The sequence below is a fragment of the Condylura cristata genome, unplaced genomic scaffold (assembly GCF_000260355.1).
Source record: "Condylura cristata isolate star-nosed mole 26May11 unplaced genomic scaffold, ConCri1.0 scaffold00033, whole genome shotgun sequence".
NCBI classification, from domain to species: domain Eukaryota; kingdom Metazoa; phylum Chordata; class Mammalia; order Eulipotyphla; family Talpidae; genus Condylura; species Condylura cristata.
In genome coordinates, this window is record NW_004567134.1 from 7,015,627 (window position 1) to 7,043,227 (window position 27,601).

A 27,601-nucleotide genomic window follows, 5' to 3' on the forward strand; every position below is an offset into this window, starting at 1 on the left:
TGCTCATATTGCTACAGATGAGTTCCTAGCCAAAGATTTGTTTCGTGAGTACTGAGCATAAATTCAAGCTTTTTGTATATCCAGAAAAATCCTGAATCCACACACTGCCAAAAAACGTTTAAAACCTGTACACATGAAAAGTAATCACTTCCCAAGTCGGTTCTTACCACTGTGACGTTGAACGCGTACAGAAGGTCAAAGGGCAGCGCAGCGATTAAGTCGATGATGAACCAGGTTGTGACATAGTGGATGCAAATTGATCTTGCTTCGAAGATAACTTGGCCTGACTTGCTGACATAGGTTGTTCGGAAATTCAAAATAATATCTGCTTGGGAAAAAACAATAGGGAAAGAGAAGGAAAAAAGAAGACAGAGAAGGGAGGAGGGAAGAAAAGAAGGCAGATGGACAGGCAGGGAAGAAAAAGGAAGAAGAAAATTGTATAGAATTAAATCAAGTTAGCAAATGGTAACCTCTTAACATATGTCAGATAGACAGTGCACAAAACACTCTTCTTGACAGAGACAGTTTAACTTAACAAACCGGTATTAAGGAAGGGAGAAGAAAATAAAGCATTCTGAGCATTTAATGCATTCTCCTGTCTGTCACATGTTGACACAGTTAAGCAGTAGAAACAGTAACGATAGTGATTACTTACTAAATGCTCTGTACCTGACATTGTTCTAAGAACTAAATGTAGAGCATTTTCTGAAGTAGTCTTATCTCCATTTAGAGACAAGCAAGAGACAGGAACAGTCTTGGTAAGGAAAAGTAACTCACATAACACAGGCTGAGTAAGTCTGTAAAAGCATTATGAAACTGAAGAGGCAAATTATCCATGTACTTAGTAACTGATTACCAGATCTACCACAAATTTCATAGAAAACCTACTACCACCATCCCGTTACATTGGACACTTCCCTCAATAAAGCAATGAGTGAAATGATTGGCTTTCGGTTGCGTGACACAGCAAGTAATTTTTAAAGCTATATGGTGATTACGCAGTTGTCTAAAGAGTAAAACAGAGGTACAGACTTCTGAATACAAAAAGTGTTTTCATGGATGAGTCATTACAGAAAAGTAGTTTAGAAAGCTTTATAAAAAATAATTTGTTACTCAATTGAATTAATTAGATGAAAAGAAGATATGCTAATTTAAGGTTCAGAAAGAAGTAACAGTAAAAGAATAAATGCTATTTTAAAAATCTGTGGATGGAAATGTACTTGCAAAATACATGTACACATTTAAGTTTATTTTCAGAGAAAACCCAGGCCTGGTTCATATCCTAATATTTCCAGGATGGCACACGGGTGAATTGGTGGTGGGAAGCTCCTGGGGGTTACAACTGAAATGAAAAATTGCACAAAATGAAGAATGATGTAAAATAATAAAAAATAAAATATTTCCAGGGCTATGGTATTAATTTTGTGCAAAAACTGTAGGTTTATGTGATGATTAATATTATTTTTGGATAGCTGATTTTCAAAAGAAAACCACTTTTGTCATACACACAAATAACGAACTATTCTGGTGCTGGTGATTTTTCACACTCATTAGTTTGTGATTCTCTCGTGTCATTTATAGGGTCTACTCTTTATCATTTTCATTTCACCAATACCTCCAGAGGTGTAAGGCAATTGTAGATGTCATTAAGCAACCAAGAGACAGGATCTCTTTTAGCACTCAATCTCATTTTCTTTCCATTATCTTAAAGATTCACTGTACTTCCAAATATATTTTAGAATGAATAACAATTGGTTGGTGTAGGGAAATGCATTTCCAATTGTAGTCCTTAGATCAAATTTAGCATCAGCACCACCCAGATAAAAGTATATTAAGTCAGAGTGACAGAACTGAATGTGGAAAAGTGCCCTGTCTTTGATTTTGGAAAGACAGGAGCTAAACTTTTGTGCAGGGACATCTTAGAATTCATTTGGTTTTCTCTACAATGATAGGGATGGACCTGGTCAAGAGCCAGAATGTTCTCAGGATTGGTAAATATCACCACTTCAGTGTTAATAGCTCACGTGTCTGGCTCTGTGTAAATCCTTGTGGTACAAGGGATAATTGTGCTGTTTTGGTGAGTAATTCATAAATAAGCAGGAAATAAGAAAATTATAATACATACTCTATGTGGCTTATATACTTTCTGAGGAATTGATCATCATATTTCCCACCGGAATGAGGCAGAATAAAATCGAAGTTCTGGGATGATTCAGAGCCATTATTTATTCCATCAGATAATCAGTTTTTCTTTTTGTATTTCAGTTTCACATGAGCATGATTAAGGTAATGACAAGAGATAACTGTGTACAATATTCAGTTTTCATATTAAGACCTCCAAAAATAGGTGCTTTGTTTTTCTCCCAACTAACTGACTCTGCACGTGGACTTAAAAAGTAAGAAGGATAAATCCATTTTGCAAAAGTTTGATTTTCTTCAAAACTAGGTAATTAGAATGTACAAAAAGTTAAATTCGATATGGCACAAGGTACTAGATTTCTTTATTAGCATGCACACCAGATGGGAAATAATTTTAAAATTATATTGGCATACTCATTAAAAAGTAAATTAAAATATAATGGTGTTCACGAGAGCATACACATTATATACAAATAATTAATATCTTCATTTAGCCATTTCTTTAAAAATTAATCATTGTAATACAGTGTGGGTGGACATATTTAAGTAAACCAGCTGCCAACCAGTATTTGAAAGATACTGTTGGTTTCTCTTACTGCTTACGAGGCACTTTGAACGTAGTGGATGTCACTTGAGTAAGTGTGTGATGAATGACTACTGAGAGCTAGTAATGGTTAGGCTTAAGGTACTAATAATGATTATACTAAATCCTAAGAATGATTGTAATAAATTGCCAATATTGGTGGATGAGATTTTTATACCACTCAACCCTGTTCATATTTTCAGCCGTTGCTCCTCTAATTTACCTCAAAATGAAAGGTGTGTAGAAGTGAAAGGGCAACAGACATCGTGGAGGAGAAATTGCATTTGAGGGAAAGGGGGAAGCTGGAGGGAAGCATCCAGGTAGGACAGGGTGACGGATGATGGTTTTTGATGGTATCCCAAGGTGGCCAATGTTGTTAGAGTGGACCCTGGCATTGGCTTTGACCCTCACCATCAACATTCTGTGACCCCACATAGAGGGAAAGAGGCCATATATTTATTATCTGGGGTAAATGTTACCATTACATTTAGTTCTTAATTATACTATTCTATGTAGGGTCAGTCTTAAAAATATTGTGAGACAGGAAACTTAAGAAGAAGGTCTTTGCAACTTCAATCTTGTCAAAGGGTGTTGTAACTTTCAAGTCAGATAATGTAGATAATATACTTTAAATGGTCTAATATTTTTCTTTTAAACTATTTGTTTATGCATAAAGAACTGGGCTGCAGGCCAGAGGTGCAGGGGCTGAGAGGATTTACCAGAGACAGAGTGAGGAGCAGAACAGGCAGATCTATGAAGTACACTGCTGAGGGAGCAGCAGGCAAGACAGGCGAGGTCTGCTGTGCCATGTGGGTCACCTCTGGAGCTGGGGCTCGAACTCGCACTGAAGTGGCTGTGGCTCGCTTGCAGTGCTGTGCTTTAACCCCTTGTGCCTCCAAGGTGGGCCTGGTCTAATATTTTTCTAGTGATTTTAAAACTCAGGCTTAACCATGTTGCACTTCTCTTGGTAAGCTTGTTTTATTCAGGCTGATAGCTGATTCAGTACAAGCGAATCATAGCCTTCTTTACTATCATAATTAATTTCCAGTCACACTCACTTTCAATTATTCCATTTAAATTGACCAAAAAACTTCTTTACACTAAGAATCCAGTGTTTTCATGCTCAGCTTTTCTTCTATATCTATGTCCAGTGCCCTATTCATGATAGGGCTCTGTAACCAGTCCACTCTAACAATGAAAGTGATTTCATCTAAAGGGAGATTTAGGTAGGATTAAGAATGGGCCCTCCCTGGTGGTGCAGCAGTTTAAAGCGCAGCACTAAGAAGCAAAAGCCACTTCAGCATGAGTTCGATCCCCACCCTGGAGGTGACCCACATGGTGCGGTAGACCCCTCCTGACCTGCCTACTGCTCCTCTCTGTAGTGTACTTCATAGATCTGCCTGTTCTGCTCCCCACTCTGTCTCTGGTGAATCCTCTCACTGCCCATGCACCTCTGGCTCATACCCCAGCTCTGTATGCATACTTAAATAAATCTTAAAAAAACAAAAACAAAAAACAGAATGACTAAATAACCACAAATGTATTTCTTATTTCATGCTGCAGCCTTGGTAAGCTCACCCTCACCCTCATCCAGATGCTCAGCCCTCATGTCTCTCATCTTGCTTTTCTTTCAACTTTTCTTTTTTGCTCACACCTTCACGTTCAGTGACTAATATGGATCAGTTCTACATCTATTTAAAAACATAGCACAGATGTCTTTTCTGCAGTCCTGGAATCATACAACACAGCTTGGAGCAAGGCTGTCACTGTTCTTTACTATCTGCTAAGAGTTTTGTATGCTTAGAGAAATCTCTCCAGACACTGGAAGATTCTACCATTCAGGGAGAATGTCTTCAATGTAATTTTTATTACCTAAAGTATGGTTTTAGGTTTATATCAGAGTAGGCCAGAGGTATGGAGGTGAGAGGATTCACTAGAGACCGTGGGGAGTGGAACAGGTGGAGCTACTGAAATACACTGCTGAGGGGAGCAGCGGCGAGATGGGAGAGGGTAAGCTCCCTGACTGGGGAAGGAACTTAGGTCACAACTCTCACAGAGTGATGCTGCCCAGACTTAGCTCCTAGGCCAGCAGGGATAAGAAATAATTCTAAGAATTACTAAGAATTCTTATTAATAAACTGATATGAGGCATTTTGAAATGCCTGGTGGCCAGCATTTTGAGCCAAATCGAGGCCACAGTATTTCTTTATGTGTCTCTAGATCTATTCACCCTTCTTTCTTCTGTGGTTATCATCCAGAGGGGGAGAACATCCCAACACTTAGATTTAGCGTTTGGGTTTATCCACTTGGGGGGCCTTGACACACTCTTGGTGTGTTGGCAAGGGGCTGAGCAGGATGCCAAAATTTGTGGGATTTTCTAAATTGTGCCTGTTTGTTTAATGGTACTTGACTTGTTAAGGATTAGTAACTCGAAAGTAGACTGTAGAGTTTAAAAAAAATAATAATAATAAAAAAATCCAAGTTACCTTTGGGACCATGTTAAAATAAACAAACAAACATACAGTTGTGCCTTTAAAAATGAAACTGTTCAATTCAACGAGCTACCTTTCATATTTTGTTCAGTTCAGTGAGCTATGGCAGTAGGTAAACGTTAGCTTACTGCCTATCATGGGTAAGATACTGTATTAGAGGAACTAGAGAAATAAATATATTACCCCATCCTTGTTTTGGGTCGATTATAGTTTATTTATGCAATGTATGGAAGGCTAGAGAAATAGGCAACTGTGATATATAGGACTGAAGAGTGGGGAAGTGTCTGAGAGAAACCTTATGCAAACTCTGGGAGCAGAAAAATACAAAGGATATGAAAATTTAAAGGATGTAAGGAATGGCATGATTGTAGTAATATTATGCGATACTGTATGTCTGGAACCACAGGAAGAAGGAGAAAGTGGTGCTAGAAAAAGGACAAAGGTAGAGAGTCCAGACCATGAAGGGTCTTCTATGTCATGTTGGGGAATTGTCATCTACACCTACTTGGATGGCATCATATGGTCCTTAACAAGTATTTAATGGATTGAATCAAACATAAAGCCTTAGTAGCCTGGGTTCCCTTAGTGTTTTATGTTATCTAGAATATTAAAGCAACTTCTCAATCTATTAAATATATATTTGTTTTTATTTTTCTATTATTTATGTATTCATTTGTCTTTGAACTATAGGGGTAGTAGGAGAGGCATAATACTGCATGCATGGATTGAAATAGGAAATGTGAGCCACATATAAAGAATGTCATTTTTTAGCCAGAGAATATGCCTTTTTTGTACAATGCAAGAAAACATTCTCGAAAAAGTGAAGAAAGGAGAGAATGACAGCATTGTTCACGTTTGGTAAGAAGCAAAAAAAAAAAAAAAAAAGCATTGCTCTGTAATGTTTCTAAATCAAGAATTCACAATTTTCTTCTGGGTTTCTAAATTTAAAAACAGTCCATTTTTAATTCCCTTGCGTTGTTCAAAACAAGCACTATTGTTTCATATTTCATGAGCACGTATTCCTTCTTACAGTCTATTTGCAGTAATCTGTAAGTCCCAAGGCCAGTATTCTTGGGCTGTGCCAAGCTGATGTTCATCCAACGATGTCATCTCAGAAACATTTCAGGTTTAACATAATAGAATCAGGTACACTGTGAAGTAAGTTTGCATTTTTTTAGACATACCTAACTCTAATGCATGTAACTGGAGACTAGTTAGTCTCTTGGGGGAAAACAGGAATAACTGATACTATTACTACTACTACAATATGATAGTATTTAATCTGAATGATGCCATTAAATGACTGGAGAGTATTAATTCAGAAAACAGCATCACCTAGAACTTCTCAGGATAGCTGTGACTGTAATAGACATCAGCACGAGCAAGCTGCATTCAACTAGAGCTTTATTGATCAATACATACTGTGAGAATGGGTGATTTATAAGTAAACACCCTTGAAAAATGTTCTAAACTTTATATATTAGTATTCTTTGACCAAAAATTCACTCAAAATAATTCTCACAGTAGGAGTTGGGGCTTTAGTGCTTGATGTTCCCTTTGAGTAGAACATTCTTTATCAAGACATATAGCTGAGTGCTTCTTTTCTTGGAGTGTAGACACACGCTTCTCTTGAACCCGGTGTTTAAAGGTAGACGATGAGCAGAAGGAAGATTGTGAGTATGTGGCAGTAGGAAGAATGGGACTGAAAGAGGACAGAGGAAGAGGGGAAGGCCCTAAATACTCAGATATACACAAATGTTAACTAATCAGAGCTTCTCAGTGTGCAGTCTGAGAATAAACCAGAATTGATTTTAATTCCATAAGCACCATGGAACATTAGCTTCATGTATTGGTGGAATTTTTCCCCTCCAGAATCCAAGCATGTATCTTTCATTTCTGTAATTTAACCCAGAGGGAGAAAGGACATGAAGTTGTTTGCACTTTCAGGAAAATAATTGTAAGTTGGGGTTAGTTTGTATAAGGAAATAGCAATAAAATGCCTGTCTTATTTTAGGTTCCACTGGGATTTATCTGTTTTACCCTACCAGGAATTTCAGGCACCTGAGAATGTTGAAAGAATTAAAGTACTTCTTTTAAGGTTTGAGTTTCTACTGGAAGGACAAACACTGAAATGACTGGAGATGAATGGTGTAAGAACACGAAACCTTAATTCCACAGGAAATGGGAAAGGCATGTTAATGAAGGTTGTGCATAATGAAGAGAGGTCCTGGGGAAATGGTTTACAAAACAAGTATGTATTTTAAAATAGTACTAGAAAATGACCACAGAGCCAATAAAATTAAGAAGGTATTGAACAGAGGCAAGTCAGTTACCCTAAAGCTGGTGACTTAGCCTTTTGCTAATGACTTCCTTCTAGACTAATCCTCAAAGCCTAGCTTGTACCTTTAAGGCCTTGTCAACGCTGAGCAGGAAAAAAAAAAAAAAGAACTGAAATGCGGTTTACTTCCTGCTCCTAGAAGTGCTGATGGAAGACCAGATGGAGAAGAGATTAGAATAACCACTCCTAATAATGTTTGAGACCATTCAGGGCATTCCTGTGCCCAGACCTTGTAGGCAAAATAAGCTTGATTTAGACAAATGTAAGATAATGATAGCGATCTTGTCTTGATTTTTGTGAAAGAACATTAAGCCAGATCTGTAGAAGTTGCTGGCTCCTTTACGTGCTAAATAAGTCCCACTTGTATTCCTGGAAGTTCAGGGATGTGGAATGGTCCAGTTTACCTTATCCCTAAGATAAACTGGATATTCATAATGTATTAGAGAATGCTGATTTTCTGAAAACTGGATAGTAAAACTAACTCCAGAGACATGGGCTTCATGAGTGGACTACTGTGGATAATGCTGGGTGAAAATGTACCCTTGATAAGATACGTAAACTGAAAAATTAATTGAGAGAGAGATATGCTTTTGGTGCTGTTAATGACCATGCCTATCTTTACTGATTAAACAGTGACTGAGTTATTTCTTCATACCATGACCTTACTAATTTCTCACAATAATGCTACTATTTTGCCCAAAATGAGTTTAGGGTTTCAGCCTTACCTTGGTGAGCAGTTAACTAGATCTTGGGTAAATTGCTTTCTAATTTTCCTTTTCATTTCTAGGTATAAATGGATATCCCTATGTCAATTCTCTCACAAGGTTATATTAAAAATACTATAATAAGACATATTTGGGGATAGCCAAGATTTGGTGTCATATAAGTGAACAGAAATATTGTTAATAAAACATTACAGACAAGTGGAAAGAGAAGTAAAGTAATGATGCAAACATCTGCTCCCAAGAAACACGCACTTAGAGGAATTCTGCCCATTAACTGGGGTAAAAGCATTTGTAAATATGCACACTGGAATCTAAAAGCACACATGATGGTAGTGCGGGAAAATGAATTAAAATCACACCCACTATATGTGTTCTTTATGTGTGAACCTGTCTCTGCTAAGAACCAGTAAATTAGAAATACCGAAACCAACAGAGTATAACCTTAAAAGTATAGCACTGAGAAAAAATGTCTTTTAAATATGTAGGGGATTCACTGTAATTGGGGAGCCGGCGCTCCCTGTGGGTTGCCGGTAAAGTTCAGATGTTCAGTCCGCGTGTCTGAATGTAGAACGTCCACAGTGTCTGACTGCCCTGTGTCCACACCATTCTCATGTGCCTTCTATGACTAAGGAAAATCTGAGAGTAACCAGCAGTTGCAATTGACTCTCCAGGTTCATGGCTAAAGCCTATGATTTGAAGTCTTTGTTGTTATAACAGTGGATAAGAAAAATGTGTAAAGCACTTCTTAGACACAGGCTTGTGGTGGGATGACAGGACAGAGCGGAGCATTCTGTTTCTTTGGAAAATATCTATCTTAGAACCTCTAAAATGGCCCAATACACGGGGTCATGGATGACACAGCTGTAATTTTCTTTTGGCATTTTTAGACTGATACAGTTACTGTAAGAGGCTATCCAATAAACTGACTCCAATAATGGGAACATTATTGTATCACTAATGAGAACTCCAGGTATGCAATAGCTCAACTTTATTCTGCCATCTACCTCATCTTTCTAGTCTCTTCTACTGCAATGTTATCCCTTATGGTACCCTCGTGCCCAAACATCTAGGGAAAGGAAGGAAGGAAGAGTAGGGACAGAAATATTTTTTCCCTCTCATGTCTCTCTCTTCCTTTTTTTTCAAGGGAAAAGTGATTTTCAAGATACCCCACAGAATATATGTCTTTATATCCTATTGGATAAAACTGGTTGTAAGGTTACCCCTTGCTGGAAGTTGGCTAAAGGGAGATGGGATGACCACGGGTTCAGAACACTCATAATTGGTTCCCTGGGCCTGAACATTTTGTTGCCTGAACAAAATTGGGTTCTTTCATTTTCTAGTTTGGAAATGGGGGCAGTGATTTTTGGGCCCATGGATATATGACAGTTTTTACCACAAAGACTTCAAAACTTCCAATTACTAATTTGCATTCATGGAAGAGTGAAATATGTCATTTCTTTCTCTTCTTTTTTTGTCTTCAGAGTGGAAATTTTCAGAAAATGGAACCATATCCATTATAAGCTCTTCAGAAACCTGATGTCACAGCCAGCGGGACTGAATCTGCCATCAGATATTATGGGATTTGAGGCTTACCACTAGGACTCAGTTTCCCCGCCTATAAATTGTTCCCCTGGGGACCACCCTGTTACAAAGTAAGACTGATGGGATTAGATAAACTACTTAGTAGATCATTTCTCATTTTAAGTTTATGAAGGTTTTGAATTGGTAGTTCACTTATACTTGATAGCTTTCAAATTAAAAGTAATTTTATAGTAATTTTGTAATTTACAGTCACACCTTGTACCCTATTGATCCCGAAGAACTGCTGTGATTTACAATTTGTAGAGGAAGACAGCAGTTAGAGGAGACTAGTTCACCACTTGTATTTATATTCTGACTAACACAATTACACTTAGATACGAAATCTAATCAGGGAAATGTTTTGAAGTCAGACTTCCCAAAAGAGTGTTACTAAGTGGTCTGAAAGGAATCAGTTCTGAGGCAAAAATAAATTTAGGAGGTGCTGGATTAATCACAGAAACATTTCTTTATCACTGTATTTCTCAGAAGATTTACAATGCTGAAGTGCTCTGTTAATCTCCGAAAGAGCTATATTATCTCCCAACTTTCATTTTGCTATCAATTTTTTTTTTCATGGAACATTTACTTTTTTCCCCATTTAGAAAATTATCGCATCATGTTACATTTGTATAGCATGGTAAAAATAACAACATATTTTGAAAGGCAATTTTTGTCTGTATAACCTTTACTTCCCATACCTTTTTTAATTGCTTTTTAACAATTCTGATCCAGTTGATTATGACAATTTAAAAGCCCTATTCCAAAAATAGGAAATAAAAAGGATCTTATTACACATGTCTTTTTAAACATATGAATTTAATAAATAATAGTATAAATACCTTAATGTAAAAATACAATCTTCCTAGTATTTTATTTATTAATATTTCTCAATGATCATTTTTAGGTCACTGCTTTCTGATGTATCATAGAATAAAGGTCCAGAAAACATATTGCGAGAAATGTTAATATAACAAATTTTTGCAGATATGTTATAATAACCTTTTTCACTTAAGAGCAGGAAGAAAGCAATAGAAAAGAGCAAGTAAGTTCTTACTGTTTATAAAAAAGTTGCTAGTCAACTCAAGATTCCAGAAAGATTCACACTAGAACTGTAGGCTGACCAAAATTTTAAATTGTAAAGTAATCTCAGTAGAAGCTAAATCACAAAAAACAGAAATAGGTTTCTATTCATTTGGCAGTCACCAAGGGAGGGGCATTGCCTGTTGAGAAAAATGTCTTACAAATGGCAGTAAGAAAGAAAATAGAGTTTTGGGATCTAGGGTCGGGGGTCCACGGGGGTGCAGCGGAACAAGACAGTTCACTGGCATAGGTGAAGAAGGCTACTGAAAACCAAAAAAATCCAAACTAAACATCATCTTCCAAAGAGCATGTAGCACCAGATGTGAATTGGAATTTCAAATATTTAAGAATCAGGAAGAGTGCAAAAGAAAGTTCCAAATATAACGCTGTGACAGAGTTGTAAATAATAATAGTAACAAGAATAATAATGAGAAAGAGGAGACAGTAGAGAAGATCTATTAAGAAGATTCTGAGGCTTAGACAAATTGAATGACTCTTCCACAATGGAATGAATGGCCAATGGACACACCCAATTTGTCTACAATTTTCATTTTTAATTCCTTTTAAAAATAGAATATTATTACTTGCTACTAACAGTGATTTAGCATACCCCAGTATGGTTATGTCTTTCTAATAAAGAATAGTTAAAAACAGTTCAAGATAAATTTTGAGTTTGTAGCTTCACCAAGCTACCTAACTAGACAATATTGCCATCTAGTGGCCAAACATCCCAAAGCCACCACTTTTGGGGTGAGAGTAGGGGTCCCCAGAGGACTTTGCTGGAGGTGTTCAGAAGACCCAATGTTAATAGTGATGTCAAAGCCACACCAAGAGCATCCAAACTCATCCAGAGAAAAAGTATGTTGACTGCCAGTTTAGAGAACCCAGTCTGATCCCAAAGGAGAAAGTTCCGCCATCACTGAAACAGGTTTTGATCTGCCTCAGTAATTTCTTTTCCTTTGAACTTGTAATGTCTAATTTTCAAGCCTTTATCGACTTAACTTCTGAAAACAACTTCCAAACATTTTCTCATCCTTACCAGAAGAATGTTGTCTACCACATCCTGATTGGTAAAGAAAGAAGTATTGGTTTATCAACAGTACTCAAGCGTTTGGACCAGATGATGCTCTAAATCTTTGTGACGGTCCAGAATCTCCCCTAGGAGTAAGCAAGAGCTAGAGTCTGGTCTAAACATGACAAAGATGGAAGGGACAGAATAGTAAAGAACTTCTAAGTGTGGAACAAATGCAGCTTCAGCTAAGGTCCCCCTATTCTAGATTTAAGTACGTTCAGCAAACATTCATTGGACTCTCTTGTTTAGGTTAAGATCAGATACTCACTGCTTTTCCCGGTTGACTAGAAGGCTTATTAATCCTTTGCTTCTGCAACCAGACCATCTAGGGGAGTGCCATCAACATGCCAAAAAGGCGTGGGAGAGTGTGAAGACCATCACCACGATTGCACCAATGTCCTACCACTACACTGGGAAGCTCACCTTTGACCCTGCAAAAGCTAAGTCGTGACAGATATAAGAGCACAAACCATCCAGCCATCAAGTCTTCTCTAGTCCATTTTTGCAGAAACAGGGACAGAAGCACTGAACATTGGTTAGGTCTGTTTGAGAAAAGGGACAGCGAGAAAGCTGGAAGAAGCAATTTTCCTAAATCCAAATATGCGCTTTTCCACAATTTGCATCATAGACTGAGTCATGCTCATGCAAATGGATCTTCCTTCAAATTTGTGTCACAAAAATCCAGATCACATTTACTTCCCCATGCAAATCCCCGAGGGAAGCAGCCATTGGTTCTTACCTATAATAAAAAGGATCTCCACGGCAATGTCACTGACGGTTGTGCTCCGAGTTGTAGACAGGTCATCGTTGCCAATGAAGCAGACGTTGTAGGGTACTGTCACGGCGACATAAAACGTCGCCAATAAAATAAGCCAGTCCCAGCCGGCTTTAAAAGTGCTAAAATGCAACAGTATGAATTTGGACTTTTTTGCATCAGAGACTTTGTACTCTGGAAATGCTGGTTTATCTACAAAAACATTCTGTGGATAAAGACAAAAAAGAGAGGAGAGAAACACATTAGGAAACTAGTCACAGAGCCCTTATCGCAGCCTGGTGTGAGGAGTATCATTGATAATGCAGACAATGATTGTGCAAGTGACATCTGGAAGGCGGTGATACAAAAAGTGAAATATCTCTACTGAAATGGTGCAGAGATCTTTGTTACAAGTAAGACAATATGCAGAGTTGAGTCACGAACCTTGAGTGAGTAATTCAGACATGTTCAAAGACCATTGTCTAAATAATTATCACCCAAAACATCCACAGTTGCATGTATAATCTTTATTAACACAAAGATACATTTATATCTTTATAAATATATATAAAGAGGACATTCTCTATACTTACAGTATCATTGCAGACATTATCCAAAAATTATATTTGACCTGAAATTTATCTGATGACAGCAAAGGCTCCATTTTTACTTTCTAGAGAGGATAACTAGATGCCAGCTATTAAATTTTATTTCAAAATTTAACTGGGTTGGTTAGCTACTTGCATTTTTGCATTGTGGTGTGGGAGAACTGTCATGTCAAAACCCTAAATCTCATAACCCTAATTGACCTGGATTTATTCTGACACGGGGAGTCCAGTGAAGATGGCAGAGCAAGCAGCAGTTTAAAAAGTTGTTATTCAAGTCTTGGGAGGAGAAATACACACCATGCAGCTGATTAAATGCAAAAGAATAATAGCTATAGTCGTCATAACTGCAAAGCATTTCACTTTGAAAGCAATCCAAATTGACAAACAATTCTATTGTTGTGAGACAAAAGGAGGCTCAACAATACTGTGTGTGGAAATTTGACAAGCCTAAGACTAGGTACTTGCACCTTGCTTTGGCCTCAGTAATGAGAAATACAAGATAGGTAATGAAAACTAAAATACAAAAGTTAAGTTGAATGAACAGAACAGTTGAAAGTTCTTGTATCCAAGCTACTTGCAGCCAGTTTTTCTTGTTTCAGCCACGGAGGGGAGAGTAATTAATGGGTTATTTTCAGGGATTCCTGATGTGTTTGAGGCTTCATGAAAGGCCCAGAGTCAAATGGGAACCCTTAGCTTTTTCATAGTAACGTTCAGTGCCCCAATATTTCCGCTACCTTGGGGTGTACCCCTACCTTGTACCTCTGTTCAGTAGCATTTCCAACACATTTCTACTTCCCATTAATATTCTCACTCAACCCCTACACCCCTAAACTTCATGTCAGTGTTTCATGACAAGGACTGCTTTACTACTACCAGATACTTCTTTGATGCACACCTGTTGCTGCATCTATGTTGTGTGCAATTCCCTCTGCTTCATTCTCTGGTTCCAGGACCAAGTTCCAAAGGTGGATTTTGGCACAAAACTGAGAAGAGAGTGAGTGAAGTACAATTCTTAAGATTTCTCTTCATACTCCAGTGCATTTCCCTCTCTTCAAAGCACAGGCTGATGCACAGGGCATGGGAAAGTCTGGGCCCACTGGCATTAGTCCTTCAAGGTTGACAAAGACTATTCATAACAGGACAGGAGGGGACAGATTCTAATAGAACGTATTTTCAAATGTTTGATAGAATAAGACATTATTCCAGAAGCCATAGGAGAATATCTTAATTTACCCAACTAAGTCTGTCTACAATGTTATAGAAATGAAATTTTCTCTTGCTTTAAGGTTAAGCCTCATCTAAGAGTAAGGTTTAGAAAAGTTAAGAAATGAAGAATTTCCTTTGGGTTGTGCAGATTACATGAAACACCAGTGATCGTGATGCCAAAGGTCAAGTATACATCAGTTATGGATACAAATCCCCAAATAGATGATGCTGTTTAACTTCTATAAACCACCTAAAACACACACTTGAAGTTAATTTAAAAGCCACTAGTAATTCAATGCATCTCAAGTCAGACAAATTTTAGTTTTAAACTCAATCTTGCCTACATCTTGACCAAGCACCTGAATAATAAAACAAAAACCAAAAACCAAAAAACCCAAGTACCCTTTCTTCTCATTACTATATTTATAAAGTTCTATCCAAAGCCTTTTGAATGGATGAAAATTTCTTATGAAAGGAAAATGTGCTTTAACAAGGATGGGGGGAGAAAGATCAACTTACTTCTAACCAAAGCACAGAGTCTGTATAAAGAATAACACAACTATTCTTGATTTTTGTTAGTCTTTAAAAATTTTTTTTTAAAGATTTATTTATTTATGCTTACACAACTGGGTTACAGGCCAGAGGTGTGGTGGGTGAGAGGATTCACTGGACACAGTGGAGAGCAGAACAGGCAGATCGACAAAGTACACTGCTGAGAGGAGCAGCGGGCGAGTAAGGAGAGGTCTGCACGCCATGTGGGTCAGCTCCCTGGCAGGGGATCGAACTTGTGCTGCAGAGGCTTGGGAGAGCTTCATAATGCGGTGATTTAACCTGCTGTGCCATCAGAGAGCCCAGTCTTTTTTAACTTTGAAGCATACTTCTTTAGTTCCAATGGTGGTTTAACTGTTTACCTTGTACCCAGTGAATTACTGAAACAGAACAGTTAATATATAGCAGGCAAAGTTAGACCCAGGACTAAGACATGTCACATTCTGATTTGAAACCTTGCTAATGGCCTGAAGAGTTCATTTGTCCATGGTTGAGTCACATCTTCCTACTCCACAAAGAAGTATCAGAGAAAAAGCCAGGTAAGGGGATCATTATTAAAATGGAACTAATAAAAATCACATCTTGAACAGACTGATGGAAAAAATCCAATAATGTGATAAAAATATAAAGAATTTGTAAATGACAAAATTGTAAAAATAGAATTTATAAAAATATTAAGAACTTATTGTGTGAAGGTGGTTACCAGCAGAATTCCCACATCCCAAACCCTCACCCCCTCACCAAGATTGATTATTTGGCCAAGAAACTATTTAGCCCACTTCCCCCTTCTCTTCCTATTACCTTTTTAGCCTTTCTACTCTGATCTGGAAAGGAGATGGTAAACAAGGCTGGTCCTGACTCCAGGCCTCATATCCAGAAGTAAGATGTTACCTGTATTATCAGAATCACTATGTTGATTAGACATCCGTAATCACATTTTATTATTTCCATGTTCCACTCTGATGTTTGTACTTCTTAAATGAACGGCAATTTAGCAAATTAGCTAAGCGGTGGGAGTTGCGGTTTTTTAAATCAGATTTTTAAACACGGTTCGGTACTTTGTTGCATCGAAAGAAAAACCAGCATTTTCGAGCAAAACCACTTCCAGCTCCCCAGTACTTGTGATATTCCAATGATTCTGGACTAAAGGCTGGAAGTCACTGTCAGCTGTCAGCATTGCAGAATGGTTGGCTAGTATTTGTTTAGGGTTTTTGCTGGTTGCCTTGCTTAGAACCAAGCCCAGAGGTGGTTACCTTTGTTTCTTCCTGCAACTTGTTTACTTTCACTCAGGCTGACTTGGTAACTGAAAGGAGCTATAAATAGGAGCCTGCAGAAAGATGAAGAGTGAGCACTGCTTCAAGTCTGTCTCTGGACTCTGAGGGCAGCTCTGTGACTCTGGGGCTGGCGCACCGTTTGGGAAGCGATCTTTTGGGTCAGTTCAAGGCAGCAGTGTGTGACTTTCAGCAGCAGTGCAGGGATTGAGACCTTTTTCTGGCTTTCAGACAGGAATGATGCCCTAGAAGAACCAGGTTTGCAGCATTCAGGTCAGACCTGAGCAGCTGCATCTTAGCTCATTACTCGCAAAGAAGCAGATACTTTGTAAATTCTACAGGCTGATTCTGCTCTATCAAAGCATCTGGTTGTCAGGTTTGGGAGTCTCTATGTAAAAATGTCCCTAACTCCCAGAACTTCAGGATCTCAGATCAATTCCAAAATTACTCTGGTTGTTTGATGTGACTTTTTCTAAGATAACAGACAAGTGGGACCCTGAGCACCAACGGCTGCCACCTACAGTTACAAAGTCCCCAAATGTGTGCTCCACCATGCAAATCAATGACATCGCTATCATTTGGAATTTTATCTTTGAAGGTCTGCAACTAAAAAGACACAGCTTTGAATTTCCTGAAAAAGTGCTTGGTGCTAAGAAACAATTATGAAATTAAGTGTGAAATCCTGGAGCGTGTGTCTCATTTAAGACTTCAAAAAATTACCTTTTATGGACAGTTATTTTGCTGTGGCTTTGAATTGATAAGTAGCGGTTTCAGAAAGTAGCTCGACTAATTTAGGAGTGCCACTCTTCACAAAAGTGTGTGGTGTATGGCATATCATTTCAAACCCAATGTTCCACTGTGTGAAATGTCCAACTGTGTCTTCTATAAAATGTAAATTTTTAAATGGAGTAATGACTTTGATTTTCTCCTGGTCTGCCTGGGTAAAAACATTTAGTGAAATTAGAATAAATTTAAAACAGATAGCACACAAATTAAATTTGAGAAATGTTAACCAACCGACCATGTGTGCGTAATCTGTCTTGCTATATCTTCTTCATAAAATGTAACCAGTGTGTCCCGCTCAGTGACCTTAGTACCATACTGTACCGACCGCAATAATATTCTAATCTCTATGCTGTGATAACACTATGATTAAGCACTTTTATTACAGAAATGCCTCATGACTGCTGACCTTTTTCAGCTTGTTCTTTAGAGAAAAGCACCAGCCAAAGTGGAAAAAAATCTTGGAAAGCCAATAAATAATTGGAGGCTTTCCTTAGTAATTCAAACATTGCCACCAGGGGAAACTTGAACATTCAGTGTACACACATACCACCTACATTATTTATTTTCAATTTGTTCTTTTCTCTTCTTTGCAGGTGCCCAGAGATGTGATAAAGGACTGCTCGACTCCGTCTCCGGGCTGAGTCAAAATGGGTTCCTGCTCTTGATCTTCCTTTGACTTTATCTGGGGGAAAAGAAAACTCATTAAGCCCCAACAAATACATCATTTCACCCTAAGAATGTCGACTTTTGACAATTCCCTTCCAAGAGTACACAACACATGTTTTGAACATCTAAAGTTACCTGCCAGCTTCTAATAACATTTTTAGTCTTTCACAATTTATTATTTTTATCAGCACATTAACTATTAACTTTTAAAAATCAGAGTAAACCATACATGGAAATTGGACTTTTGGTGGTGAGCATAATGTAGTATATGTAAGTCTGTGTAAATGAATGCTATAAACCAATGTTACTTCAATTTTAAAAGTTAAGTAAACCATATATGAGAAAGAGAAATTTTCAAAGTTCAGAAAAACATTGAATGAAAACACTACTCCTTTCTTGCTATTTTATATTCATAACCTTAATTGTAAGCTCATTTAAGTTTTTTTTTCCTAGCAAAGTTTCAAGTACATATATCTTATATCCACATTTATATTTTTTCTTTGTATACTTGGTTGTTTACAATAAAAACTGCTTACACATTACTTTTTATTATACATCAGAATAACTATGAGTTTTATACTCATAGTTTTCTGACATCCCTTCAGGGGGTAAGGTTAACATGTTAAGGCTATAACTAGTTTTACTTATTTTAGTATTTCCATATCATGAAAATTTAGGCCTATCCAAGGTTTAAAATAAATCTGTGAAGATAATCCTGCAATGAAAATTCTTGAATATGTAGAGCTTTATGTTGAACCATCAATGCATGTATTACAAAAATTATGAGTAGCAGGGATGAACAATTTAAATCTCCTTCATATTCCAAGTTTATGCTCCCACAAACAGCAAATAGCTATTCCTGCTTAACTAACACACAGTAAAATCATAAAACATAATATAAATGTAGAAAACATAGCATTTTGATAGTATAGTTTGAATTTGTACTTAAAAATGATGAAAGTATATGAAAATTCATTTAAATATTTATTGTCATTTGCATTTATTTTTCTGAAGTCTTCATATGTTGGCAAATTCCAAAGTTTGCTACTTTTCTATTTATTTATAAGAAAATTTTTGTATTCTAACTGCCATTTTCTTGTCATGTAACTGTCGACAATATTCCCACTTTTATTTCTTGGCTTTAAATTTTATTTACACAGTATAATATTTTCATGCTTTATATTTTCAGATATATCAATCTATCCATTTAGGGTGTCTAGACATTATACTCTGTATAGTCAAACTGTCTCCAAATTATTAAAAAAATATATGCATGCTTTCTTCCAAACATTTATCTTTTTTTTTTAGATTTATTTATTTGTGCATACAGAACTGGGGTACAGGCCAGAGGTGCAGGGGCGGTGAGAGGATTCACCAGAGACAGAATGGGGAGCAGAACAGGCCGAATGACCGACTGATGAGGTACACTACTAAAGGGAGCAGCGGGTGGGTCAGGAGAGGTCTGCTGCGTCATGTGAGTCACCTCTGGGGTGGGGATCAAGCTCATGCTGCAGAGGCTTTAGCTTCTTAGTGCTGTGCTTTAACCTGCTGTACCACCAGGGAGGGCCCACATTTGTCTTTTATTTTAGTAAAATTGGTTAAGTACTCAACTATGTTCTTTTCTTCCTTAGGGTCCTTCCTAAAGGGCCCTCCCCAAAAGGTCCAAGAGAAATAAATTGATTATATAACATTAAAAACATTTAGTCTTTATTTGGCCAGTCAGTCACATATAACTTTCTCCTAAGTAGACTAAATACAATGATTACAAATCATAAAATACAAGAACAATTAGTTTTTAGCGTTATCAAATTCTTATTAGTATAATGAAGGCTCTTTGAGTCCCCTTCTTCATAAAAATGATTAGATTTGGTTGTTCCAATGGGGAAGCCACATGACCATCATTGATGGTTGCTGTGTATCAAACCCTGTTCCAGATGCTCAATCTATCATTTCAGTTAATTCTCATAAATACCCAGGAAGATAAGAATGATTAGTTTTTCTTGAGATGAGAAAACCGAAAGTACTAGAATATAATATGATCACGCAGCACATGAGGGGTTCCAGAATCCCTCTCTTTCCACGGCAGGACTGAGTCCCTTCATTACTTCAACCAACACTCAGGAACATAACTGTGTATTGAGGGTCACACAGACAGATGTGTATGTGTATGCCAGCTTAGCCAGGACTGTCTCCCAAACTTGAACCATCCCACTTTACCCCACTCCAGCTCATGGCTAGCAAATATGATGTTAACTACAAAAATCTTACTTGATGTTACAAGGTTTTTTCACAGTTCACTTGTCATATCATATTTTGAAAGTCTGCTTAAAATGTGATGGGCTACTATAGACTCTAATTATCTTTAAAACCACAAAGTCGAATATAAAAGGGGGTGATTCTTGTGGAAACTTCTGGCTGAAAATGCATGTTTGATTGTTTTTGCTAGATGTTAAGATTCTGTCTTCATGTGTTCACTTTTTTGCTTCACCTAGAACTACTGTAAATCACGTTTGAAAGTGTCATTATTAATCCAGCAGGGAGTAATTTGAAATATATTTAAATTTGAAAACTGCCAGAGTTTTAAAGCAATGAGTGTAGGGGTGTGATGGGAAAGGCTGCCTTTAAAGTATCAACTGGGATCCAAAATGCCAGGTGGAATCACAAAGCTCACTACAAAATGGACCAGAGCAGAGATTTATCACAGTCCAGGAGCCTATTCCTTTCCCAGTAGAGAAATCTAATTAATAGCTGAGATTTTCTAAAACAAACAACAGCAATTTTATAGTCCTAAAAAAGGGCTGCTCAAAGGAAATGTCAAAGAAACATATCTATTTTGGTCTTCGTTGTAAATGGAAGGAAAAAAGATTTCCTTGTAGAGATTCAGTCACAATTTAACCTTTCTGCAAGATTTTGGTTGAATATCTTTCCACTTAGGTGATCTAAAATCTCCCAAGTGGAAGAATAAATTTAAAATGGTCTTAGGTTAGTGCCACATCCCGCTCACACTGCTGGATACACAAAACCACTGGGAAACAAAATAAAAAAATTCCCAGAGGGGAAAACCGGCTGCATTAGGAATGCTGGTCTGGGTTTGGCAGAATATACAGGAGAAATGTTAAGGGAATGTGGCTTAAAGGATGTACAAGCCACAGGATGGAGGCGTGACTGCCATGAAGAGCCCCTGAAGCTACTGACTCAGGCACACCCCAATGCTGGAGCTCCTAAGACCCAGCAGTGCACTGGGAAAAAAGTGTATGAGCCTGTACCCAGGCAGGAAAGCGCATGGCAGGCTACTACTGCTGGCGTGAGTCTGAGGCTTTTAACACTGAACAACTAAAGCCTGGATCAGGTAACAGCACCTGTCCCTCCTTACAGCAGAGACTACATCTGAAGCCCAGGCTGAGAGATTCCAAACACCTGCCAAGCCCTACAAGAAAAACACTTGAACAATTCAGAGGTGAAGCGTCTACCAAGAACGGAATGGATACCCCAGAAAATTAGACTTTGTGCTGGGGAGGAAAAAAGAATAATTCCAGACCTATAATCCTGTATCATTTAGAATTCACATCCAACACGGCAGTTATTTCTTAAAAATAGTCCAGAACGGAAGTGGACATGAGATGGTAAGAAACACTGAAATGAATGAAAACAGTAGTAAACTAGCAGTTAGGAAGAAGGTGAAGATTTCGATGGTCTGGAGGTTACCATCGGGTCAAAGAAGGTAAATGAGTAGCGTGTAAGTAGCATAGTATTGTGTCAATCAGCAGGATGATTAAGCAGTTTCAATGACTGAGCAATACTGAGTGAAGATAATTTACAGGAAAAAAAATTGAAGTTAACCTTATACTCTAGTGAGTTAGGACTGCTCAACAAAACATCGTCTCAGCTATGTTTTTCTTTTTAAAAATATTTATTTTATTTATTTTTGCATACAAGAACTGGAGTAGAGGCCAGCGGTGTGGGAGATGGGAGAATTCACCAGAAACAGAGTGGGGAGCTTAACAGGATAGACTGAAATATACTGTGTAGGGGAGCAATCGGGGAGACAGGAGAGGTCTGCTGTGCCATGTGGGTCAGCTCCTTGGCCAGGGATGGAACTTGTGCTGCAGTGGCTGTGGATAGCTTCATAGTGCTGAGACTTAAGGCCTTGTGCTACCAGGGAGGCCCCATCAGCAATATTTCTTCAGCCTCCATCCAAGTCTGGACATTGGTCTAGGAACTTATTCTCATTTCTTCTTCACTTTGTAGTCATTAGTTTTCCACTGATTGAAAAGTAAAGTAAAGGTCATAGAAATCATGTAGTTTGCCAAGATTCTATGTGAGTCCTTTTTTTTTTTTGAAATCTCTGATTATTTCTGCTTCCCTTATTATTAGATTATAGGCATTAAGCAGTAGTCTCTTATTAGATATTTCACTTATCTGTGATACCCTGCTCAGCAGAAATGGATCTACTTCCTAGATAAGATTCTTTCCTTTGCTGGCTTTTCTCCTCCCATTTCATTCTTTTCCTTGCAGGAAGGAGACATAAACAGGAAAATGTCCTCTCTGCTTGTTATTTTATCTCCATTTGCTTTCCATTGGCCCTTATAGTTCCCCCTTTACCAGTATAGAATGATTTCATAAAATGCTTTTATTAATTCAGAGGCTTCTGGCTCAAAAAATAGCCCTTCTCAAAACAATAAAAAGAAAATATAAAATCATGATTTTTAAGCTCTAAAATTTTGAAGAAGAAATCAGAAATTTTCAGAAAGACAAAGGGATAGCGAAATAATTTTACCTCAGAAATTCTATTTTTTTAGGTAGCAATAAATACATAAAATGATAAGGAATTTATTTACCCCTATCTTTTCTCCATTTCTATCTAGCATAGATTCCCATTTTTTTCACATGCTCATTGATCATTCATACCAGCTATTTTTTTTTTCACACAAAGATAATTTCAAAAATGTTTCCCAAAATAGAAGTGGATGGAAAAACCATTGATCTACTTCAGTTCTCACCAAAACTTTTATAAAGTTTTGTATTGCTTTTTATTTTGAATGAAATCAGTAAATGAATTTACAGACTATCAGAAATGAACAAATGATGTTGTAACAAACAAAATGTTATCAAGAATACTCAAAACCCAAATTCAGTGGATGTAGTAAAATTGGATCAGGAAAATGAATAGTAAGGCATATATATTATTGAAGCTACTTATATAAATATTCTATATAAGAAACTGATAGGGATGGGGAAGATCTTTCAAAAGTCAGTATTAAGAAAACTAACCCAGTTTGGAAGTGAATAAGACATGTGGAGACATTTCACTAAGGAGCATATAAGTATTCTACATAATCACATGAAAAGATGTTCAACCTCATAAAACATTAAGGAAATGAAAACTGAGACCACAATGAGCTGTTACATTTTACATTAGATAGCAGCTTAAATGAAATAGTGAAAATACTAAATGCTGATGAGGACATAAAGATACTGAACATTTTATATACTGTCAATAGAGATGTGGAATGATAGAGTTCCTCTGGAAAACAGTTTGACACTTTTTGAAACACAACAATTAAATATATACTTATCGTACAAATCAGCAAATTATATTCCTTGGTGATCATCCCAGAAAAATGAAAACTCATGTCCTTAAGAAAACCTTTTCATGATTTGTTCATAGCAGCTTTATATATAACAACCAGGAACTGGAAAACAACTAAAAATTCCTTAATCAGTGATAGGTTAAATAAATTGTGATATATCCATACTATGGAATACTACTAACTAACGAAGAGGAAAAAACTATTGACATATAAAATTTTTGATGGATCCCTGAGGCATTATATTCAATGACAAAAGCTCGTATCAGAAGGTTACATACTTTATGATTCCATTTACATAACCTTCTCTAAATAATGGAGATAGAGGGCAGATAAGCAGAGGTTGGTCAGGGTTGGTGAAGGTGAGGAGGGTGGGTATGACTATATAAAGACAAAACTACCATAGCAATAAAATGGCATAGAACTATACACACAGGTTGTGATAATGCCCCATTTCAGTGCATTTACTTGTTATAAAATGGGCTTCGTTGTGAGATTTTATTCCATGAAATAGTTCTGTCACTTAAGGAAAATGGAAATTGCTAAAAATAAAAATGGATACTAGTTCAACTTTATTCAAACTAAGAAAAGTGTACACTTTATAGAGAAGTGTGTTGGCTAATGCAACAGGTATTTTAAACTTACAGGTTTCTGGTCTGGAAGATACTTTATTGTCTTATTTGAAAATCTTGCTATTCACAGCTCAACAAAGATATAGAAGTCAGTCAGTTCTTAACTGTTAACTAGGATGACTTAATCAGTTTTTACTCATGTAGTTGATTTAACTGTTGTTGATCTCAGCTGATCTCAGTTGTTCTAAGGGAAGTTTGGGAAGAGTCTTTATGTGAAAATTGGTTAAAAAGAAAAAGGGAGAATTGTTTTAGAATTCACTGTCAACTCTTCAATTGCTTAGAATAGAAGACCTCTTCTTGAGTAAGAAGAAATCAGAGTAAAGCTAGAGGATTATTAAAAGAGCAGTTTCCCTCTAGAATGAGAAGCAGAAATATCTAAAATATTTGCTTAAAAGTCTGTGAAGTTCAAGCAGCAAACAGCAAAAAATAAAGGGAGGGATTAAGATAAACTAAGACTTCAAAAATGTTAAGTTTTAGCAATTAGAATATATCCTTAGTGTGAAGATTAATATTAGTTTTAAAAAACCACAAAAAAAATCAATGAAATTCCTTTTTGTAACTTAATATGCAAAACTAAAAAGTAACTTTTAGGAATTATTCACTTTGATGTTTGCTAGAACAAATTTTACATTTACACCTTTTACATATTAATGACTATTATAGTTAGATAATGAATGCACAGATTTTTATTATAACATATTTCTCCTTTTTTGTTTAAATTATTTATAAAAAGGTCTTAAAACATGCTAAAAGGTGTCAAACTGTGGCTGTACATCTATGTAGGTACAAAACCATTAGCCATTTTGATCCTCAGAAATAATTATTTTTTACATTTAAAGTCAAAATGTGCACATTTTATTTCTTGTAATAAATAATGTGTGACTTTTTACATCAGAAAAAACTGCCAAAGAGTTCACAGAGAAGGAGAAACAAATGGAAGAATAAATGTCTATTTTTTAAAAAAATCTATGCTTGTAACAATGAATTTTCAGAAAGTATAGGATTGAAATGTTTTGATGAGTAATTCTTTGAAAGCTTTGACTTCACAGTGATATACTGAAATAACTGGACCAAGCTGAGGTAATTATCTTTGAAAGAGCACCAATAACAACCAAAAATATTGTATGTACATAGATAGGAAGTAACACACCAATGGCGAAAGACTATGCATTTCTTCTATTACTCCACTTATTTTAGTTGGGTGTTGCGAGTTAAGCAGAAAATAGAATAGGAGAAAGCTTTTAGTTCAAGACTCTGAGATCTTGGACAATATGCTCAGGCATTTTAACCTTTACAATTATTAAGATAATCTAGAAAAGGAAGTTATGATCTGATATTTTCTTTTGGATTTAGAGTAAAGTATGTCTGAAGGAGGATTCTGGAGACAGAGACATCAAATTGTCCTTTACCATAAAAATCGATAGAGGGCTGGAATGATCTGTCCTCTAGGTATTTACTCTTTGAGGACAATATTTATCGAGGGCATAGAGAAGTTTTCCGGCAACACACTCTAAAGGAAAACATCCCTGCATAGTCTAAATATAACAACTATATTATAATAGAAACAGAATTCTCTTATTCTCAATTTATTTCTTGTAGTGTTTAGTCACATACTGGTCAGGAGTTTCTTTTATAGAAATTCTAATCACATCATAGAGTGTTTGAATCAAGCAAGATGTGTTTTCTTCAATTTTGTCTTTTCAAAAATAACAATCATTCAGTTGTCCTTCGTCATTGCTATTAGTTTCTATTTATATTTTTTCACACAGACTATATAAAGACATAGAGTAAAACAGCGTCTGAACTCCTTCAAGGATGACGGGGGCCCTAAAACCCAACTTTTAATGCTTCTTTGGGTGTTATGTAGAGGAATTCGAGTCAACTAGTTGTCACTGAAAAGTTGTCAATGGTTTAGACTAGTTTTAGTGTGTGGAATTATGCACTTTAAAGCTGATGAGGAAAGAATTTAAGAAAACAGATTAAGACACAACCTGGTAATTATTAGATGCAAATATATTAGCCAAATATATTAGCATTGTTTCTTAAGAGAAAAGATTTTATGTGCATCTAGGATCAAGGGGAGGAAGCTAGTCAAAGCTTTGGGGTAGCAGAGACATGGAGAATTGAAGAAAGAACAAGGCAGTAAGAACTAGAGAACAGTAAAAGTATACTTGATAAATCTTGAAGCACTTTTGGGACACTATCAAAAGACTTGGGGCAAAATGTGTTTGAATTTATAAGGAGAATTTAGAAATTTTTGAACAAAAAATTCTCTTCTGAGAATAGATAACAAATTTGAAAATTGGAAGAGTTAAGTAGAAACAGGAAGAAATGGCTGCACTGACATTTATTGAGCATCGATTAAGTTTCAGTTAATTACTAATGGTGATATTAAGCACATATAAATAATATCAATCCCATCAGATAAATTTTATCCCACTTAGTTAGCAGATGAGAAGACTGTGGTTGACATAGGAGGCTGATATAACTGGATTCTATAAAGATCCAGACCAGCAAGAAATAGCCAGAAATTAACATATAGGGATAAAAGAGAAGAACAGAAGAATTTGAAACCATATGCCAACTTCTTGTATACAAGATCAGAAAATAGATTCAACCTATTCAACCAACTTTAAAAGATCTATTTAGCTTGTGCCAGCCACTAAATTGGGGAGACAAAGATAAATAATTCACATTTCTTGACCTTAAGGAAAAAGAAGGCAATCTGATTTATCCAGACAAAAGGTGTGTCGGGCAGTTTGAAGGTGACCTGTGCTAATTCATGGGGATCCCAAGATAAAGACCAGTTCACTTTCTATTCTGGGACATAACTCCATCGTTGCTACTCTGCATGTGATCTTCAGCTGACAAACACAGTCCACAACACAATCTGCTTATTAGTACCTTAATTTACTGACAACATGGTATATAAAAGCTGAAGCACACAGAGAGAATCTTTGTTTTCATATCATGGACTTCTTACAAAGCTTTGCATAAAACATTATATTATTCACAAAAACCACAGAACACAAATTAATTCACTTTAACACTGAAAATTCAATTACTAAACAAATATATATTATTAATATGAACCCTCTTCCACTGCATAAAGGCTTAGCTGCTGTATACAATGCTTCTGAACCAGGGGAAATTCTTACAATATCTGTAGACAATGAGGGTTGTCAAAACTGGGGTGTGCTGTTGGCATTTGGTGGGTAGAGAGATTGGGGAGGCTGCTGAAATTCTTACAATATGCAGATAACACTCCACAACAAAGAATTATCTGACCCAAAAATGTCAGTAGTGAGAAGTTAGGAAAATCAACTGTATGCCAATTTTACATAAACTCTAAGCCTTTTTAAATAATTTATACACAAAATGAAGCAATAGATCATATATAAAAGATTAACTGCACCAAAGAATTTTTAGAATCAATTATTTTTTCCAAAATACGGAAATTGAGTTGCATAGAAGTGAAGAGACTTGGAATCAATAAACAACCTAATTTGTTTTACATGTCTGGGTTTTTGG

The 27,601-nt window shown here is 36.6% G+C and overlaps 1 protein-coding gene across 1 annotated transcript in view; it reads right to left on the reverse strand.

The window, feature by feature from the left end:
- The window catches only part of KCNH8 (potassium channel, voltage gated eag related subfamily H, member 8), a 246,613-nt gene that overhangs the window by 99,052 nt on the left and 119,960 nt on the right, over positions 1-27,601 (reverse strand). The window contains exons 4-6 of the mRNA XM_004692289.2: positions 17,739-17,866; positions 12,750-12,990; positions 168-325 (exon numbers count right to left, since the gene is read on the reverse strand). Of these exons, the coding sequence (XP_004692346.1) occupies positions 168-325; positions 12,750-12,990; positions 17,739-17,866 (527 nt within the window). The remainder of the gene's footprint in view (positions 1-167; positions 326-12,749; positions 12,991-17,738; positions 17,867-27,601) is intronic.